Genomic DNA, 22,338 nt, shown 5'->3' on the forward strand with positions numbered 1-22,338 from the left:
ATCAAAATTTTCACCTATCAATTTGTTGATTTGTTAATTTATCTTTGTTCTCTAATAACGGGTCTCTTCTGTAACTTCTTTTAAATGATCACCATATTCTTCGGAAGCTTGAATTTCAAGTCAGTGGCCCCTTGTAGGCTTGTTCCTTATGAATAGGGTTCATTGTCTGAATAATAATAATAATAATAATAATAATATAATAATATAATAATAATAATAATAATAATAATAATAATAATAATAATAATAATAATAATAATAATAATAATAATAATAATAATAGTAATTGCATTCTTTCCCAACTTGAAACCTCACCCAAATATTAAGCCTAAACCCTTTTCAGAAAGGGTGGTTTCATTTCGTAACTGATTTAACGAAGAAGGCAAATACTAGAAGGGTTAGGCTCAGGTTTCGGAGAATAATTCATGCCCCAAAGTCTACTTTGCATAGATTTCACAGAGAATTCATAATCTTTTCTTAGCCTAACCCGTTACTGTTCAGAGCAGAAATATAAGACCTATGCAAACGGACTAGGTGTCTTGTACGGAGGTTGCCAAAATACCAGTTAGGCTCAGGAACTGATATGTAAACATGGAGACATATTTTAATGAAGTTTCTACCATGTTTTCTTTAGCCATCAATGAAGTGGGTAGGAACCTTCCCTAGGGTTTAACCCTGTGTTTCCCGAGCTTCCTGGGTTATACAGAAGACTGACTCAGTTGGGTTGCCAGAGTCAATCAAATCCAGGATCTGATACATAAACATAAACATAAACACAGAAGACATACTTTAATGAAGTTAATACCTTGTTTCCTGTAGCCATCCATGAATTGGGTACAACCTGCTCAAGAATTTAACCCTTTGTTTTGCAGAAGACTGAAACCTTCTCACGATGTAATTCTCTTATACAACAAATAAGTTTATCATTAATTAAAGTGCTTAAACCACAATTTGGGTAACAAAAACAAAGGTGTACTATCTAGTAACCATTTTAATTGTAAAATAGAACAGAAATATACAAGAGTGACTTAAATCTACCCAAGAGTGTAATCAGTACATCTTACGAACGGGGATGATGTGATTTTCTACACCTACAGCTTAGCAATTAGTTAGAATTCCAAGGTCATATCTACAGGAATTGCACGAAGGAAAAAAAATTACAGACAGATAATGACAATAAAAAAATAGACACCTATTTCGATTGTACAACTAGCTACGGAAGAATAGCCTCTTAAATCTTTGGAATAACGTTGGTGCGGGTGGTTCGGGCACTGGCTCCTCTGCCTTGGTTTCTTCGGCTGGTGCTGCCTCTGCAGCTTCCGCCTCAGCTGCTGGGGCTGCTTCTGCCTCTGCAGCTGGTGCTGCTTCTGCCTCTGCAGCTGGTGCTGCCTCTGCCTCAGCAGCTGGTGCTGCTTCTGCCTCAGCAGCTGGGGCTGCCTCTGCCTCAGCAGCTGGGGCTGCCTCTGCCTCAGCAGCTGGGGCTGCCTCTGCCTCAGCAGCTGGGGCTGCCTCTGCCTCAGCAGCTGGGGCTGCCTCTGCCTCAGCAGCTGGGGCTGCTTCTGCCTCAGCAGCTGGGGCTGCCTCTGCCTCAGCAGCTGGGGCTGCCTCTGCCTCAGCAGCTGGTGCAGCCTCTGCCTCAGCAGCTGGGGCTGCCTCTGTCTCAGCAGCTGGGGCTGCCTCTGCCTCAGCAGCTGGTGCAGCCTCTGCCTCAGCAGCTGGGGCTGCCTCTGTCTCAGCAGCTGGGGCTGCCTCTGCCTCAGCAGCTGGTGCAGCCTCTGCCTCAGTAGCTGGTGCTGCCTCTGCTTCTGCTTCAGCAGCTGGGGCAGCCTCTGCTTCAGCAACTGGTGCTGCTTCTGCCTCAGCAACTGGGGCTGCTTCTGCCTCAGCAGCTGGGGCTGCTTCTGCCTCAGCAACTGGGGCTGCCTCTGCTTCAGCAGCTGGTGCAGCTTCTGCCTCAGCAGCTGGTGCAGCTTCTGCCTCAGCAGCTGGAGCTGCCTCTGCCTCAGCAGCTGGTGCTGCCTCTGCCTCAGCAGCTGGTGCAGCTTCTGCCTCGGCAGCTGGTGCTGCTTCAGCCTCGGCAGCTGGGGCAGCCTCTGCCTCGGCAGCTGGGACTGCTTCTGCCTCTGTAGCTGGGGCAGCCTCTGCCTCGGCAGCTGGGACTGCTTCAGCCTCGACAGCTGGGGCAGCCTCTGCCTCGGCAGCTGGGGCTGCTTCTGCCTCGGCAGCTGGGGCAGCCTCTGCCTCGGCAGCTGGGGCTGCCTCTGCCTCGGCAGCTGGGGCAGCCTCTGCCTCGGCAGCTGGGGCAGCCTCTGCCTCGGCAGCTGGGGCAGCCTCTGCCTCGGCAGCTGGGGCAGCCTCTGCCTCGGCAGCTGGGGCAGCCTCTGCCTCGGCAGCTGGGGCAGCCTCTGCCTCGGCAGCTGGGGCAGCCTCTGCCTCGGCAGCTGGGGCTGCTTCTGCCTCGGCAGCTGGAGCTGCTTCTGCCTCGACAGCTGGGGCTGCTTCTGCCTCAGCAGCTGGGGCTGCTTCTACCTCAGCAACTGGAGCTGCTTCTGCTGCAGCAGCTGGAGCTGCTTCTACTTCAGCAGCTGGTGTTGACATTGACTCGACAAGCACTTCAGCCTCAGGGGCGGCAGCAGCTGCCACAGCTTCAGCTTCCACAGCTGGCTTTGCGACATCCTCTCTGATTATATATGTTTCTTCTGTGACAGTTTCTGTAAGATAGGAATTACACCAATTAATAGGCCTTTTTTGTGGCAAAAATTACAATTGTGTACAATAAAAACAGTTGATGATTACTCCTTCTCTACTGTGAAAAATATATGAACTTGGTATATATAATAACATCCCCTGACAGTTCTTGTATGTGGCTTGTTTGTACTTAATTTTTATTATGGGTACAGAGTCAGTTACGCCACAGACATTGCTTGAAATAAAAGAATGTTCTACTGATGCAAAAATATGGACTTGGTATATATAATAACAATCTTTGACAGTTCTTGTATGTGGTACGGATGTACATACTTTTTATTATAGGAACAGAATCAATTATGTCACATATATTGCTTGAGAAAACAAACATTTATCTTCCTCACAATAGGTTCTATTAAAAGTTTTGGATTACAAAGACGTAAAAGTTCATCATTGCTTTCCCAAATCTTCAGATTCCCAGTCATTTCTGCAGGAATCTCTATTGGAAGGACTTTCCAGTCAGATCCTAGTTCCTGTGTCCCCCAGTTAAACAATGGTCTCCACAGGGCTCCCCAGGGATGCCTCAGAAGAAGGGTCCTTCTACAGGATAAGAATCTCTAGGCTCCCTCCTGAATTACTAATAGGAATGGCTCTGGTAATGATTTTGATTTGCTCTAGTACTGAGAACATGTCCCATAATTTGGCTCTATTCCCTCAGATTCATCTGAAACACTGGACCCATTCCATCACCCCTCTAGACAGAGGCTGAAATTGGAGCCAACTCCAAGTCCCCCAAAGCCTAAGCAATCCAAATTTTCCTCAGGATGGATTGTTGACTGTATCCAGATCTCTCAAGGTACCACAGAAAGTAGGCGTTGGGGTAAGTGACTCATAGTTTCAGAGAAAATCAAATTTTACTCTAAGATGTGATCAGTTTTAGAGTAAATAAAAGTTTAATTTTAGAAGAAATACTCTAAGGATTCCAGAAGGAGCCTATGGTTCCCAGTTCCTACTTAAGGGGGTGCCTTTTCTGGTGCTTATCAGAGGAGTCCCAGAGCCTGGTCGATAGACTGGGTCTAATCCTAGGCTTAGCTGGAGAACCCAGGAACCCAGTTTTGACTTAAGGGCCCTAATCTGGAGATTCCTGCTGAAACCACAGGGGAACCTAGAGGTTCAGAAAGCTAGGGTGTACTCTTATGTCACTGTTATCCGAAAGGGTTAATTTATACCAGATAATATAGAAGGTGCTTTGATAATATATATTTAATTATCTGCATATTTTCAATTACAGCAATATCTTAATTATCTTCACACACCTCACAATAACCTCACTAGCCTCAAGTAAGATAATGAGTACACTTCATAAAGTAAGTGTACCTTAGTTTAACCAGACCACTGGGCTGATTAACAACTCTCCTAGGGCTGGCCTGAAGGATTAGCCTTGTTTTACGTGGCTAAGAACCTACAGCTTATTGTGGAATCCGAACCACATTATACCAAGAAATGAATTTCTATCACCAGAAATAAATTCCTCTAATTCTTCATTGGCCTTCCGGAGACTTACTTTTCTTGGAAGAGGGGTACTTACATACAACTAACTATTTACCAAACATACAATTTCAAGCGCGGTAAATAAGCAATTTACTGTTTTATCTAAGTAAATACAAGCATAAATAGGTACTTGAAAGTATGCCACTACAATGAATCAGAAAGAAGAAAAAGAATATAATAATTATACATAGAATATTATGTGCAAATACCTGTTGGCTTTGACAGTGCAACTGAACATAGTGAAATATAAACAGGTTCCGTCTAACTTTATATTTCACTACAATAATACAACTACGACAGGCAAAAACGAACAGAAAAATATATATAAAGATATATACAAGCAAATTCTATCCTTTCCACTGTCAATTTTGTAAAATATAGACAGGTAAAAGATTAAAACGACTACTTGGGTGATAGCTGGGGTCAAGAGAGCGCAGGTGTTCTGGGAAAAATAAAAAAAATAATAATTGGGGAATTTCAAGCAGGTGATAATCTGCATGAGGAATATGGTATATATGATAATTTGGACGAGAAATCTTATATGTATAAACTTTTCCACTTACTCTCTGGGATAATATCCTGCTGAGTTTTGGGAGCTCCAAGATTTTCCAAGATTTTGAGAGCTAATAAAGAGAGGTTGATTACAAAATTGGAGTCTGACACTTTTCTCAGTGACTGTACTGCTGTATAGTTTTCAGAAACAGGAGCTTATTAAGTGGGTATTATATGGGTATAATGAGCTATTTTGATATGTCCCCAAAACAAAATTATCTAACTAATAATCCAATTTTCCTTCTTCACTACTTTTATAACTAGAATCTTACGACAGTTTCAAAAACAGAGGCTCATTAAAAGGATATTAAATGGGTATTATAAGCTGTTTCGACATGCCCCAATATAAAATTATCAAATTAATAATCCATTCTTCCTCCTCCACTATTTTTATAAGTAGAATCTCAAAATCTTCCACACTTTATAAGTACTTACGAGAGTTACTACTCTTCCTTATGCCCTGACCCCAAAAAATTTTAAATGTGACTGATATCCTGGGCAGGTTATCAGAGATAACATTGATATCCGAATGCCAAAGGCTGCGTTACCTATGCCCCAGTGGGTATGATCGTTCACTATAACCATTACCAATAATCTTAAAATGTAATATGAATTAATTTAAACCCTTACAGAAATTACAGAAATTATTTTATTAAAAAAATTGTGAATTTAATAGTAATGGACATAAGAAAAGCATGTGAGAATGTTAATAAAGGGTCATTTTACACAGTGAGAAACGTAAATAAGAATGAGAGAGAGAGAGAGAGAGAGAGAGAGAGAGAGAGAGAGAGAGAGAGAGAGAGAGAGAGAGAGAGACAATGCACTTCGGGGCTTCGCGGGAAGTTATAACAACTGAACGCTTTTTTCATGTACGTCATGATCCAGGAAGAGAGAGAGAGAGAGAGAGGGAGAGAGAGAGAGAGAGCGAGCACAAGCACATCCTCACCTGCACTTATACCTTCTACAGGGGCGGAGGAGGGGGCTGCAGCCCCAGCACGGGGGGTTTCACCAACGACGTCAGAAGTGTTTTGCTCCAGAATGCAACCTGTTGTGTGTAGGAATCGACACTGAAAAAGACAAGAAGAAGATTAAAGACTGAATGTAAACAAACACAGTTGCAAGCATACTAGGAAATGTTGGTTCGTGTTTATTATTATTATTATTATTATTATTATTATTATTATTATTATTATTATTCAGAAGATTAACAGCTATTCACTTGGAACAAGCCCTCAGGGCCATATTTCATTATTATTATTATTATTACGAAGATAAACCCTTATTTATATGGAACAAGCCCACCACAGGGGCCACTGACTTGAAATTTAAGTTTCCAAGGAATATTTGGGTGTTCATTTGAAATAATTAACAAAAGTAAATCGGAAATACAGAAAGAAGAGGTCAGTTATAAGAAGAGAGAAAATATGAATTAGAAAATTTCATAAATAAATAGTTAAAATATGAGTAAATTATTAAAGTACAAGTGAATACAAGGTGTCAGGCGCAGAGCTATTTATTTCTAACTTACAAAGAGTTTGACTATATATATATATATATATATATATATATATATATATATATATATATATATATATATATATATATATATATATATATATATATATATATGGTTTTTTCTTTAGTATTGTTAATCCACCTTTTTTTTTACAAATGACATAACTGACTTCTCTCTTTATTTACTGTTTCTCCCTTTTCTTAAATTTTCTCTCTCTTTAAAATTCTTTTCCCTTACTTAGCTTATTTTCTTTAGGAGTTCAATAATTTCATTGTTCGTTTTATTCCTGGAAACCTAACAAACAATAATAATAATAATAATAATAATAATAATAATAATAATAATAATAATAATAATAATAATAATAATTTGACTTGCCGGTATTGAAAATAGATTTTAAGGACTGTTCAAATATTTATAATACAGATAAGCACGTGTAATACACGTGTATACTACATTGTACAGTAGATATATAGATATACATTAAATATAATATATATATACTGTATATATATATATATATATATATATGTTATATTTATACATATATAGTTATTTAATATTTATTCATTCATTCATTTATTAAATTATCATTACTATCCTCATTATTATCATAATAATCATCATTATTATCATTATAACTCAAAAACAAAACACCTCAGTCACTAAGCGACGCACGACGGAAAAAAATAGGAGACAATACAATGAGCCACTCACCTGAGAAGCGGCGAAATATGACGTAGTCGCCCCTTGGACGGCCGACAGGGAAGGTGCATGCGCAGAAGGGTGGGGTTGGTGGACTGGTGCCAAGGTTGCCACACCATTGGTAGCCCCACCGCCGCGGGATGCCCGGCTGAGGGCAGTCGCCACACGACCTTGCTGTGGGCATGTCAAAAAATTAGGGCATGATTTATTTACGGTAAGAAAACTAAAAATAAATAAATAAGTAAATATACATATATATATATATATATATATATATATATATATATATATATATATATATATATATATATATATATATATATATATATATATATATGTATAAATCATTTTAAAAACTTTTATCTTCTTTCAAAATATAATTTCCATAATAGGCAATATTTTCTCAAATTTATCACATACCTTTATTCAAGAAATTGAAATCATAACAGGAGAAAGTGGATATAGGCCTACATACCTCTCAATTATACTTTGTGAAAAAAATTTAGGCCCTGTAAGAAATTCTGATTCACAAACAAGCTGAATAATTAGACTAATGACAAAGGTGCTTTTATTAATACGTACATCGTCTTGCAATCTTTATCAAGAACCTCATACATTTAAAATAGTATGTATACATATGTGTGTGTATACATATATATATATATATATATATATATATATATATATATAATTATATATATATTATCTTGTATGTTCAGAATATTAAAAAAAAAAGATTTATATAAAATCTTATGCCTGAAAATATGTAAAAAAATATAAATAAAAACCTTATTCGTCTCAAAATATTAAAAAATTATACATAAAACATCTTATATGGCTATTAGCTATAATAAAACATATAAGAAAATCTTATCTCAAAATATTTAAAAAATATATAAAATAAAATCCTTTAACGCCTCAAAATATTAAAAAAGATATAAAAATCTTGTCTCAAAAAGTAAAAAAAAACATTATTTATTTATAAATAATCTTATGTCTCAAAATATTAAAAAAGGTATCTAAAAAACACCAATGTCCTTGGCAAAGACCACAACACGAGAAGAAACAATATATATAAGGAATAAATATTTAAAATAAAATATGTATAAAATCCTATAGGCCTCACAATATTAAAAGACCACAACACGCGAAGCAGCATCAATTGCCAAACAACAAACACTCGAATGTTGGCGCCCAAAATGTCGCCCCAACCGGTGGCAAGGTACCAAAAACTTTAAGGACAGATTTAAATGGCCCAGTGGCGTTGCCAGAATTCTTTTGTCTATATAGCTCTGTTGCTCTGCACTATACTACGCAATACTAGGATACATTGCACTATACACTCCATGAGGAAGGCTTTAATTGTATTATTAATCTTCTGTTGATAATATGAAGACTAAAAAGCAAATAATGTGGGTATTCTTGTTGCTCTGCACTACACTACACTATACTAGGCTACACTACATTGCATGAGGAAGACTGTAATCGTTAACAAATCTTTGACTGATAATGTTAAGGCCAAAGAAAAGCAATGTTGGTATTCTTGTTGCATTGCACTAAACTACCCTACACTAGCCTGCACTACACTTCTCTACTAACACTACAATGCATGGGAAAGGCTCTTAGTTGCATTATTATTGTTAATCTTTTATTGATAATATCCAGACTACAGTAGAAAAAAGCAAACACTGTAGGCATATTCTTGCTGCTCTGCACTGCACTTATACTTCACTATACTGCACTTCACTACACCACGCTACACTAGGCCGACCCACATTATAACGAAAAGCAAAGCCTAATTCTTCTTTCTGTTCACTGGTCGTAAATTGTACGCCTGTCAGAGCCGTGCCAAGTTAGCAGCAACGACATGCCTGATATTATCATTAATAAACTGACCTACACCAACCCAGCAGTCTCTTCCTCTTGAATACTGCCATTAATGGACTGATCTAAACTGAGGCAGAGACTATGAATCTAAACTGACTCAGAGAAGCACTGGCTTGTCAAGCGTTTATACTGAGATATAGGACTGTGCTGGCCTTATGCCAGCACAATCTCTTGCTCTTGAATACTGCCATTAATAAATTGATCTTTACTGACAGAGAGATTAGTCTAAACTGACCAAGAGAAGCACTGGCTTGTCAAGCGTTTATACTGAGAGATAGGACTGTGCTGGCCTTATGCCAGCACAATCTCTTGCTCTTGAATACTGCCATTAATAAATTGATCTTTACTGACAGAGAGATTAGTCTAAACTGACCAAGAGAAGCACAGGGTTGTCAAGAGTTGACTGAATAGGCCTACCGCCTCTTGGTGCGGTAAGTCTCTACATGAAGCTGGCCTTGTGCCAACACAATCCCTTGCTGTAAAACAAGAGTTGTGAAATAAGGTGTGAAAGGGAGTAAGATGTCCCGTGTGGACCTCCTATCATTCGCCAACCAACAGAAACGGCCTCCAAGAGAGGTGTATGGTGTATTACATCCACATGCCACGGAAGTGTAATAAGCTTGTCTAACTAAACATCACATTTATTCAATATGTTGCTTACGTATGGGTAGATTTCTCTGTTTATTCATTTAAAATTGGAATAGGCCTACGTCTATCAAGGTTTTGGCAGTTTATCATTATCAAAAGAAGTTATACGATGCGTATGTCACCGTAAGCCTAACCATTCGTACTAATTTCTCCTTATTTAAATAAGATTCACATTTAACTAATAAATAATTTCACCACAGGCCTAATCATTCGTACTAATTTCCCGGTGGTTAAATATGCACACTTGAACGAATGATGTTGTCAATTAAATTAATAATAACTCTCTCGCGATAACAACTCCCTAATTGAGCCTCTGATAGTAAACTATATAAACCCACAAATAGTTTACAATCAACCACAAAGCAAATACTATTTCTCACACATGGAAAAACGGAAGAAGAAAACGAAAATTGGATCACGGCGCCGTTGACAGCAAAGTGAAACCATAGACAGCCACACATACGAGTATATCCTATATATAGATATATATTCAAGCACATGACGGCCACTATTATATTATGGTTTCTCAATGTCCTTCTCTCGTCAGTTTACGTAACTTTTATCTACTGGCTCAGTAGCTTCTAAAAAAAAACTTATGGATTTATTTCTGTAGACTGGCGACGTACAAAAGTATTATTTTTTAATTTAGAGGATTCACTTATTTACTTGTTCATTTACATATGTTTGGCCAGAATTAGGCCTATTAATTGGTAAATGCATGAAAAATGTTTAAATACATATACATATATATACATACATATACATACATATACTATACGCACACACACAAACACATAATAAATACACCATCCGCAAAGTTTATCTTCAGAACCATTAAACATAAACAACATAATTTAAAAACAAAAAACAGAAAGTATTTAATTATTCTTAAAAACAAATGATTGTTTTATCCTTGTATTCTGGGGCTTGTTCATTCTCTGATGACGGCCGCGTTCTGGACGGGTTTTAAAAAGCAGCAAGAAAGCGTTTCAATAATATTTTTGTTTTTTAAATTGCCACATTGAGAGAGAGAGAGAGAGAGAGAGAGAGAGAGAGAGAGAGAGAGAGAGAGCACTCTGATCCCTTGTTTATGTCAATAGATCATATTGACGAATCATATAGACCTTAAATAACACATATTTTTAAAAATAATTTAAGCCTTTGCAAACGGCGCTTACTGATTAAAACAATTTTCTCCCGTTGAAATTAAATTTATATAAAAAACAAATTTATTTACCTTTTGATATCAGATTTTGCCTTATTAATAAATTATCAAAAGGTAAATAATTTTTTTGTTATAAATTTATCGTCAACGGGAAAAGAATTGTTATTCATATAGCGCCATTTGTCAATAGCATACCACTGGTTTTGCATAGGCCTATATTATTTTCAAAAATATGTATACAGAGTTTTTATTTGATTTGTCAGTATGTTCTAATGACATAAACGGAATAGTGATTTTCTCTCTCTCTTCAGAGTATTTAGAAGTAAAATACTCTCTCTCTCTTTCTTTTCCGAGTATTCAAAAGTAAATATTCCATTCCCTGTCTCTCTCACTCTCTCTCTCCTGTTCAACAGTAAAATAATATTCCACCTCTCTATCTCTCTCTTTCTCTCTCCCTACTATTCAGCAGTAAAATAACCTCTCTCTCTCTCTCTCTCTCTCAATGGAATAGAGTTTTTGTTAATAATATACTACTTTCTGTACCAGGAAACAAACACTAACAAATTGTAATTGGAACTTATAATCCATAATTCATAAGCGGAACTTTCAATTTCTTCTAAAACCAATAAATTATTAATTAATAAATAAACAAACATGGCGGCGGCCTCGTTTCCCTCAGAGAGCCTTGAAGACAGGTGTTTGTTTTACTGTTCGAAACTAAACAGGTGTGGGATAGTCACTCGAGATATTTACGTATAACAAAATAAAACTTCATATTTGTTTCATTTCCGGTAAATTATTTAGTAATGAAATAGATTATTAAAGGTGTTTTAACGATTTAAAAGACGCCATTGTGTTGGGTTTCAAACCTAGACCTAACCATTTTTCGTAAACTTGAACACACAAAAGGTGTGGGTTTTCACTCGAGATACTTGCTTTTAATAAATGAAACTTCATATCTGTTTTATTTCGGTAAATAACTTCTTAAGGAAATGGTTGATTAAATGTATTTTAACGATTTAAAAGAAGCCATCGTGCTGGGTTGAGAACCTAGACCTAACCATCTTTGTAAACTCGAACACACCAGCAATGTGGATATTTAATCGAGATATTTTTGTGTAATAAATAAAAGAAACTCAATCCTTCTTCCATAATTACTTTATTTCGGTAAATCATTTATCAAAGAAATTATTTATTGCAGATACTTTAACGATTTAAAAGAATCTATTGAGGATTTGTATGTGAAACCTAGAACTATTTTATTTTTTGTAATCTAGAAAACACAGACAATGTGGATATTCACTCGAAATATTTACCTTTAATAAATGAAACTCGATATTTCTCTTATTTCCGGTAAATTGTTTATTAAAGAAATGGTTTATTAAAGATACTTTAATATTTATAAAATGGCAATGCGGGATATTCACTCGAGCTATTTACTTTAAACAAATAAAACTCCAAATTTCTTTTGTTTCCGGTAAATGATTTATCACAGATATTTAACGATTTAAGAGTCTACTGATGTGAAGTATATAAAACCTAAACCTAGACTTAACCATTTTCTTAAACCCGAACACACACACGGACACACCATAATAAACCAGTCTTCACTTAGTCCAGTTTAACCAGTAAGAACGGAGACAAACGTGGCCGATATAAAACCGGAACGGACGGAGAAATCATAAAACAAACATACTTGCAAACGTGGCTTCCCAAAATATCAAAACACACACATTTTTATGTTTTAGGTTTACAGTATATCGGTCTAATAAACGTACCGTTCCCAAATTCGTGAAGTTTCTGGTGTACCAAAGCCTGGTGACCTTGGTGGGTGGGTTTATAGGGGGTGTTACTGCTCACGGCAGCGCCGGCCATGAGAAAGGGGGTGGGGGATATGGTATAAGGGAGGGGTGGGAGGGAGGGTGGCACAGTAAGAGTTACATAACAAGCTACGGGAAGCCGGAATGCCTTACTGTAGTACCCAAGGTCCTTTATATATACTCATCATGTATTTAAGGATCTTTTCTAAATTTGATCACGTTCTTTTCACATAAGTCTTGGAAACAAAGAACAGTATTCTTCAAGTTCACTGCACAAAATATTATAAAATGAGAGAGAGAGACAGAATGCGGTCACGTTCGTTTACACACACACACACACACACAAAAGTTTAGGAAACAAAGACCAATAAGTTCACTGTGCAAAATACTATAAAATTAGAGCCACTCTCGTTGTGTGTGAGAGAGAGAGAGAGAGAGAGAGAGAGAGAGAGAGAGAGAGAGAGAGAGAGAGAGAGGAAGGAGGATTTATGTAACAGCCTTACTGGAAAATTAATTGTTTTGAATGGGATTACTTTTACAAATCGTTAACAAGACAACTTCAAATAAACGCGCGCGCTCACACACAACAGAGGGGAGTTATGTAACATCCTTACTCAAAAAAGGAATTGTTTAGGATGGGATTACTTTTAGATTGCTTTAGATTAATTTTAACAAGTCATAGAGAAGCCAAGTTTCAAATACAAGCGTACAGAGAGAGAGAGTTACCTAACATCATTATTCGAACAAGGAATGATTTTGAATGGGATTACTTGTAGATTACTTTAATAGCAGTTTCGTACTGCCTGTGTTCAAGACACGTTAGGCCTCCAAGTCTTTCAAACTGGCTTTTGCTCTCGATTTTTACACTATAGGGGGTGGACACGCTTTATAAGGGATTAATATGTTTTTAATAAAATATATATAATATAATCAACCCTCGAACAGTATTATTCACTTAAAACGTGGAGGGACTTACCGTCCGTACCATTGTTGCTACCCTGAAGATGTGATGAACGTACTCTCTCTCTAGGTACACGTGTTCAAAGACTGTGTTCAAACGTGTGTACTAACACCTGTCTTTTATCATCTGCACGCATGAGTGTCACTCAACACCTTAAACACTTACAAACACACATAGACACGTCACTAGGTGATACTTGAAATATGTATGAGGCCCACACTTAGGTTCAAGTTATTTAGTTCTATTTCTTTCAGAATCTTTTCAGACACTTTGGGGCAGATATTCGCCAACAAAATGGACGCTGTTGGTCCTTCAGATGCACCAACGAGTGTACAGCGTACCACGTACCGCAACGCAGCAGTAGCAGCAGCTGTGGCCAACTAAGATTGTGATAAAAGGATTATGATATAACAGTACCACAAGCATAAGACAGTCAAGTTGATGGGAACTGGCTCCATTTGGGATTCAGAAACCGGTCGGTTGCCATTTATGGGGGGGAAGGGTCATCTTTGAAAGGCACAAATATTGACAATAATTGCAAAAATGACACAACAGGGGACAGTGCTTGGTATAGCGAAGCCATTAGGCAATAATTCGATCATGTCTCTACATTTTCAATATATTTACATAACCTGTTCATGTTCGGTTGCCAGTTTTGGGCAATAGGGTATTTTTAAGACACTTTCAAAAATAATTGCAAAAGCAAAAATTACAAACTTGGGTACCATGATTGGTAAAATGGATCCACTATTTTACAAATTGATGGTTTCTCAACCAATTTATATATTCTAAACTATGCAGTTCATGTTCGGTTGCCAGTTTGGGGTAGGGCATCTTTAAAATGGCACAAAAATTGCAAAATAACCCAACTGGGTACATCTCATGCTAGAATGAAGACAACTCATTATCATTCAGCCAAACCTTGTCCATTTTTATATTTTTAAGCTAAGCAATTCATGTTCGGTTGCCAGTTTCGGGTAGGGGATCTTTACAATGGCACAAAAATTGCAAGAAATGGCAAAAAATTACCCAACTGGATGCATCTCATGCTGGAATGAAGACATCCCAATACAATTCAGCCAGATCTCGTCCATTTTATATATTTAAACTTACCGAAATACTGATAGTTGCCCGATGCATAGCTAATCCGATTCCTCCCGCTCTGCAAAGACGGCTGATATGGATACACACATACACACACCCTCTGCCTGTCTGTGTCCGATGCTGTTGCTATGTTCAGAATTTGAGCGCCTCTTCGTCCTTCGCCCTCAGCCGTACGATACGTTCTACCAACTCTCTGCTGCGTCTTCCTACTGCTGCGTGTGTGTTAAGTTTGTTTGTATGTGATTTCCAAAAGGCGCCTTCTGCTTCCTGAAGTAGTAGAAGCAGAAGAAGAAGCAGGAACAAGCAGGTTGAATATCTGAATAACCTACAGGGAGATTTGGCAGTCAGAAAAATTCAGCACATTTTGAGATGAAATTTCGACCTCAAATCATATCATTATTATCTTTTTATTCGCAAATTTTGCACCGTGACGTCATGCTTTATAATTGTTTGTTTTAGCTCTGTGTTAAATTATATAGTTTTCAGTTATTAAGTAAATGATTTGTATCTCATAGTTTGGTAACAATGTGCACAACGGTAAGCCAAAATATAGTTACATTTGTTTGAGAACGTAACCTGTCCTTGTTACGTAAACTCTCTCTCTCTCTCTCTCTCTCTCTCTCTCTCTCTCTCTCTCTCTCTCTCTCTCTCTCTGGTTTACTGATTCATTCATAAACATTTCCTGCTTTGGTGTAACAATGTTATGTGTTAATCGATAACCTTATAGGGAAATGCAGAATTATCTTTAAATAGTTGAAATATTGTTATTAATTTTGTTTAATCTTTTGATTAAGGTGTTTCCTGGGACTTGTTATATATATATATATATATATATATATATATATATATATATATATATATATATATATATATATATATATATATATATATATATATATATATATATATATATATATATATATATATATATACATATACACATACATATATTTATAGTATGAGTTATGAGACAATCTCTCTCTCTCTCTCTCTCTCTCTCTCTCTCTCTGATTTAGTGATTCATAAATATTTTCAGACTGGGAATAATAATAATAATAATAATAATAATAATAATAATAATAATAAGAAATTGAATCTGTTTATTATACATTACATAATTATATATATATATATATATATATATATATATATATAATTATGTAATGTATAATAAACAGATTCAATTCTTCTTCTTCTTCTTCTTCTTCTTCTTCTTCTTATTATTATTATTATTATTATTATTATTATTATTATTATTATTATTATTATTATTATTATTATTATTCCAATCTGGAAATATTTATGAATGAATCACTAAATCAAAGAGAGAGAGAGAGAGAGAGAGAGAGAGAGAGAGAGAGAGAGAGAGAGAGAGAGAGATTGTTACATAACTCAAAGTGATGAAACTCAGGAATGATGCAACATCTCTGCCAGAGCTTTCTGCTAAAAGTATCTATAAGTGCAAATTCCTGTTTCTTTAAGAAGTTAAATATGTCTGATTCTGTAAGACTGATATTTTAACTTTGTTAATCTAGATTTTGGTTTAAATTAACTGGTGTTGATGTAACAGATTTAACAAAAAGAAAAAAAATTAAGGCATTCAGTTTCAAAATGAGTCTCAATTAAACCTGAGTTAAGAGCAAACAGTTTCATCTGTCCTGTCATGAAAAACATCACCTACTGAACAGCTGCTGAACAGCAGCAGCACCGATATGCAGCAAATATTCCTCACTGTGGAACCTCTCCAAAGCTCCAGAGGTCCTTTGTTCCTCACAGTTTTGGACCGGGGAACAGTCTCCCTGATGATGTCGTTCAATTGGAACCTCAAACGTTCGAGCGACGATGCAAAGCATTACTGCCCTAAATCGATTCTCCTTGTATTTTAATAATTTATGTATATTTTTATGTATTTATTTATTAATATAATTTGTTTGTTTTCTTTTCTAATACCTGATCTCTTCTTCTTTCTGTATTTACTATTACCTTCTGTTACTTGTTCCTAATAAATACCATAATATTTTTAAAAGCTTAAATTGCACGTCAGTGGCATCTGTGGTGGGGTTGTTTCATATGAATAGGGCTTATCTTCTGAAGAATAATAATAATACTCAGACCATGTGATACACAATACTGTGACCCAGTTATAGGATTGATAAGATAACAAGAACTGTGATAAAAAACAAATGTCGTTATCTTTCTACGGTGTGAAGTTTAAGAGGATAATAATAATGATAATAATAATAAGCTTTTGTGTAAATTTGATAGTACAAAACAAATAGCGTGGAAATATATATATATATATATATATATATATATATATATATATATATATATATATATATATATACATGTATATGATATATATAAATGAATATATGTAAATATATATGTATTATATATATATGAAAATACATATATATATATATATATATATATATATATATATATATATATTTCATATATATTTTATACATATATTATATATATATATATATATATATATATATATATATACATACACACACATATAATGTGGCATATGCTTTTGATGATATAGTGTTATCTGAAGAGAGTGAAGAAAAGTTGCAGAAAGTGGGAAAAAGTTGAGATTGTTATGAAGGGAGAATGTTGCAGGTGAATGTTGGCAATAGCAAAGGTTATGTGGGTAAATGGGGAGGAAAAAGACTATGGAATATACTGTATATATATATATATATATATATATTTATACATATATTATTTATATATATATATATTTTATATTATATATATTATTTATATATATATATATTTTATATATATATATATTTACATAAATATATTTATATATATATATATATATATATATATATATATATATATATAAATACATTTATATATATATACACACACACACACACACACAACACACAACAGTTACTCAGCCCAACAGATTCCAGTTTACTGGAATTTATGACTTCCTAGAAATTTCAGATTTACAAATGTCTAAAAAATAAAAAGATTGGGTTTTATAAGACTTGGAAAAATATTGTAAGCCTTCAGTGCATTTTTTAGTAGTAATACTACCCTAGGCCCATCAAATACATTGTGTGGTTTCTGTCAATTCAAAAAGTCTTCTTTTCATGAAATATGTTTCTTTCTTGTATTCAAATATATTCAAAGACCTTTTTATTATAAACATCTATAACATCTATGTTTTCTTAATATCTTATGAAATTCTTTTTTAGGATGTTTTCCTATTCATATGAAACAACCCCACCACAGATGCCACTGACGTGCAATTTAAGCTTTTAAATAATATTATGGTATTTATTAGCAAGAAGTAACAGAAGGTAATAGTAAATACAGAAAGAAGAAGAGATCAGGTATTAGAAAAGAAAACAAATAAATTATATTAATAACATCTTATAAAATTTTCTCAACATCTTATTGTTTAGCTGCAACTCATAACCAAAGAATGCAGTGTGCACTCACTGACATCTTGGAAAATGAGAGAGAGAGAGAGAGAGAGGGGGAGAGAGTATATATGGATTTGAGATCAGCCCTCACTGTACTTTCAAATGTTTCTTTCTTGGTACAAAGAGAATTCTTGGAGACAACCAGACAGCAGATATCTCTGAAGAAACATTGAATATTGACCAAATTTGCGTGGAACATCGAAAAGAACCTAGGCTACATACGTTGTTTGTTTGGCATTTAAATTTGCATGGGAAATCTGAGAGAGAGAGAGAGATCCATTCTGTCTTATTGATTGTGAGCACGACCGTAATTTATAATTTTAAACACTTTTGCTCAATTTATTTTACTTGATAGAATTCTGGTTTTGGTGTCACTTGGCCATAGGCCTAGACCTGGTATTTCATCATAATCCTTCGGGCCAGCCCTATGGGAGCTGATAGTCAGCTCAGTGGTCTGGTTAAACTATTTTAATAATGATAATGGTGTCACCTGGAAGCCAGATTATTGTACTTTATTTTGGTACCTTTAAAGAATTAAATATCAAAGTTCCATAGTCAGAATAACACATCAAAGTTAGAAAGGAACAATGTTTTCTTAATTTTTTGTAAATATTAATAGACAAAATTGAGATTTTTTCACTGTTTTTGCAGCATGAAAAAATTATGATAAATTTCCTATCCCATGATTGGAACATATTGCCTATTTATATTGGGGTCTAATATATATATATATATATATATATATATATATATATATATATATATATATATATATATATATATATATATATATATATATATATAGTAGGCCCCAATATACACAGCAATACAGTATGTTCAAGTACCTTCTGCATAATCCTGGAACCCCTTATGTAGCAGAGTACTGTACACGTGCTGAGCATATGAACAACCTGTTTATGCCCGTATAAATGCCAATATACCTCTTATAAAAACCATTAATGGTTATACAATGAAAAGAAATAATGAAAGAAATTCAAGGATATTGCAACTCTTATACAGTACAGTATTGATAAATGTAAATGAAGAGTTTATGGTTATGTATGTACCCCACCATAGGCTACAGTGTGCAGTGCTACATGCATACAGTATTAGCCTAGACTGGGAGTGATGATCTAGCCTTATCATTTTTATTTTTTTATGCAATGAAAATTATGACAAAACACAGAAATGAAAAATGAGCAATATTAGGGGAGAGAAGGAAGGTGTGTATGCGTGTGCGTGTGTGTGAGTGTGTGAGAGGTGCTAAAGAAAGAGCAGGAAGACAAGTACTGCTGGTTTATTGATGAAGCAACCCGCTTGTAAAGCAGCGTGTGGACGTCGGTGTATGTGCAGAAACCGCCAGTCCAAAAATTTACGAGTGACCCGAGGTCAAACTATTTCTCTACACAAAACAGGACAGGTACATATAGAAAACATGGTGATTAACAATAGCTGGTTGGACACAAAAATACTCTGACACAGGTAATAAATATACAAATCAATAATGATAATAAGATTGTGTACGTGCGACCTCAGGTCAGCTGTGAAGGCACTGCAGGAAACGGGATGTTCATCATAGAGAACCTGTTGAGCAGGGACTTCACAATACTCCCCCTCCAAACACGTAGGTAACGTCTGATCAAAGCAGGTATCTACTGGGGCGGCGGAAGGGGCCATGCCTTCTCGATGCCAGCTGGGGGCTGTGTTCGACCTCTTCAGTGCCCTGTGGATGAGAGTGTTGGGTTGCTCTCCTGCCCAGACCAGGGACCTTCCAGGGGCGCCCACGAGGTTTTCTTGTGGACGGGGCGGGCTGAGGGGGCACCACCTCCTGCGGGGAGCTTTGGGAAGTGCCCCCGGCATCTTCCTCCAGGAATGCGGGCTTGAGGCGGTCTATCGATACCCAGTCTTCCTACCCATGGATGGCCACCCAGAATGCCTTCTTGTTTCTCTCAAGTATGAGGAAAGGCCCCCTGTAGGGCCTGGTTAGGGGTGGACGTATGGCACCGTTCCTGACGAAGACGTGGGTGGCGGAGGATAGACCAGGAGGCATGAAGGGGGACGTCCTGTTAGTATATGTCCGCCGGCAGGGGCCGAGCTTCCCAACCCTGTCGCTGAGCCTATGCGTTGTTAAGTCATCCCGGTCCTCTGTGATGAGTTCCCCCGGGACTACGAGGGACTCCCCGAAGACCTTTTCTGCTGCGGACGGGTCGCTGTTGGCTCTGGGGGTGGTTCTCAGCCCAAGGAGGACCCAGGGCAGCTGGTACTTCCAGTTCTCGGCAGTGCAACGAGCCATGAGGGATGCCTTCAGGGACCTGTGGAACCTTTCCACCATTCCATTGGCTGTGGGGTCGTAGGCAGTGGTGCTGTGGTGAGTGGTCCCCAGCAGGCGTGCCAGGGTGGTCCACAGCTCGGACAGGAAGGCGGGACCCCTGTCCGTAGTTATATGGTCTGGTACACCAAACCGGCTGATCCAGCTGGAGAGGAGGGCCTCTGCGCATGCACTGGAGGTGGCTTCTTCCATGGGCGTAGCTTTGGGCCACCTGGTGGAGCAGTCGACGACTGTCAGAAGGTGCCCGGCTCCTCCTGATGGGGGAAGAGGACCTACTAAGTCGATGTGGATGTGCCCAAAACGTCTCCCCAGCTGGGGAAAGTTGCCCACCCCCACTTTGGTGTGCTGCCCTACTTTGCTGGCCTGGCACTGTATGCACTGCCTTGCCCAGGCCGTTGTGTCCTTTGGTATGCCGTGCCAGATGAAATGCTCCGCCAGTAGCCTGGCCATCGTCCTGCCAGAGGGGTGGGACAGTCTGTGGATGACGTCGAAGACCAGCCGACGGCGGGAGGGAGGCACCAGTGGGCGGGGGTGGCCAGTGCTTAAGTCACTCAGCAGTGTTGGCCCTCCAGGGCCGAGGGGCACGTCCTTCCACTTCAGTGATGTGATGGCAGTGCGGTAAGCTGGAACCTCCGGGTCAGCGGCTTGTTCCGGGCGAGGTCCTTGTAGTTGATCCCGAGTTGCTCTGCGTCGATTTTGATCCTCGAGAGGGTGTCGGCTACTGAGTTCTTCCTGCCGGGGAGGTACTTGATGGTGCAGGTGAACTCTGCCACGGCCACAAGGTGCCGCTGCTGCCTGGAGGACCATGCATCCCCCAGCTTTGTGAAGGCATGGACCAGTGGCTGGTGGTCCATCCAAACTCTGAAGGGCGTACCCTCCAGGAGGAATTTGAAGTGGCGTATCACCTGGTACACCATGAAGAGTTCCCTGTCGAAGGTGCTGTAGCGGGACTCGGTGGGGCTGAGCTTCCTGCTGAAGAAGGCAATGGGCTGAGGGGCTCTGTTGACGACCTGTTCCAGGACGGCCCCACAGGCGACGTTGCTGGCGTCCGTTGTTAGCTGGAGGGGGGCGCTGGGGTCCTGGTGGGCCAAAGTTGTTGCCTTGGCAAGGGCAGTCTTCGTCAGGGAGAAGGCCCGTTGCTGGTCGGGGCCCCACACTAAGGTCTTCAGACGGCCCTTGAGGATCTCCATCAGGGGGGCCATGGTGTGTGCAACCCCCAGGATGAACCTCCTGTAGTAGTTGACCATCCCAAGGAATTCTTGTACGGCTTTGACGAAGGTAGGGGTGCGGAACCTGACGACGGCCTCGACTTTCGATGCAACTGGACGGACGCCTCCCGGGGATATCTCGTGGCCCAGGAATTCCACCTTATAGACGCCGAAGGTGCACTTGTCAAACCTGACGACGAGGCCATTCTCCTGCAGTCGCTGCAGGACCTTCCGGATGTGCCGAAGGTGTTCCTTGTGAGACCTGGAAAAAACTAGGATATCATTGACGTAGCAGACACAGAAGTTCAGGGCCCCCAGGATGCTGTCCATCAGTCTCTGAAAGGTTGCCCCTGTGTTCCTCAGGCCGAAGGTGGAGAAGGTGAAGACGTAGGACCCGAAGGGCATGATGATGGTGGTTTTGAGGATATCTTCTGAAGCTACAGGTACTTGGAAATATGATTTTAAGAGATCTAGTTTTGAAAATATTTTGGCCCCATGGAAGGAGGCCGTTAGGTCTTGCATGTTTGGTAGAGGGTAGTAGTCGGGCTCTGTAGCGAGGTTGAGCCGCCTGTAGTCGCCGCAGGGTCTCCAGAAGCTGTCTGTTTTCTGCACCATGTGAAGGGGGGAGGCCCATGGGCTGGGGGCCTTCCTGCTTATGCCCATACGCTCCATCTCGCCGAAGGCCTTCTTGGCCTCCTGAAGGTGCTGTGGGGGAAGCCTCCGGAAATTTGCATGCATCGGGGGAC

At 38.3% G+C, this 22,338-nt stretch overlaps 1 protein-coding gene across 4 annotated transcripts; it reads right to left on the reverse strand.

The window, feature by feature from the left end:
- Nucleotides 1-973: 973 nt before the first annotated feature.
- On the reverse strand, nucleotides 974-14,827 carry LOC136832105 (coiled-coil domain-containing protein 8 homolog). Of its 4 annotated transcripts, none has more exons than XM_067092782.1 (5): nucleotides 14,607-14,787; nucleotides 7,025-7,186; nucleotides 5,738-5,858; nucleotides 4,803-4,862; nucleotides 974-2,711 (listed from the first exon to the last, which is right to left on the reverse strand). In XM_067092782.1, the coding sequence occupies exons 1-5, from the start codon at nucleotides 14,631-14,633 to the stop codon at nucleotides 1,210-1,212; spliced, it is 1,872 nt and encodes a 623-aa protein (XP_066948883.1). In that variant the 5' UTR covers nucleotides 14,634-14,787; the 3' UTR covers nucleotides 974-1,209. The 4 variants fall into 4 exon arrangements, with proteins under 4 accessions (XP_066948883.1, XP_066948884.1, XP_066948885.1 ...); XM_067092783.1 differs by lacking the exon at nucleotides 14,607-14,787 and adding an exon at nucleotides 13,509-13,897; XM_067092784.1 differs by lacking the exon at nucleotides 4,803-4,862 and having other exon boundaries at nucleotides 14,607-14,827.
- Nucleotides 14,828-22,338: the final 7,511 nt, after the last annotated feature.

This window comes from Macrobrachium rosenbergii, chromosome 49 (genome assembly GCF_040412425.1).
Source record: "Macrobrachium rosenbergii isolate ZJJX-2024 chromosome 49, ASM4041242v1, whole genome shotgun sequence".
NCBI classification, from domain to species: Eukaryota; Metazoa; Arthropoda; class Malacostraca; order Decapoda; family Palaemonidae; genus Macrobrachium; species Macrobrachium rosenbergii.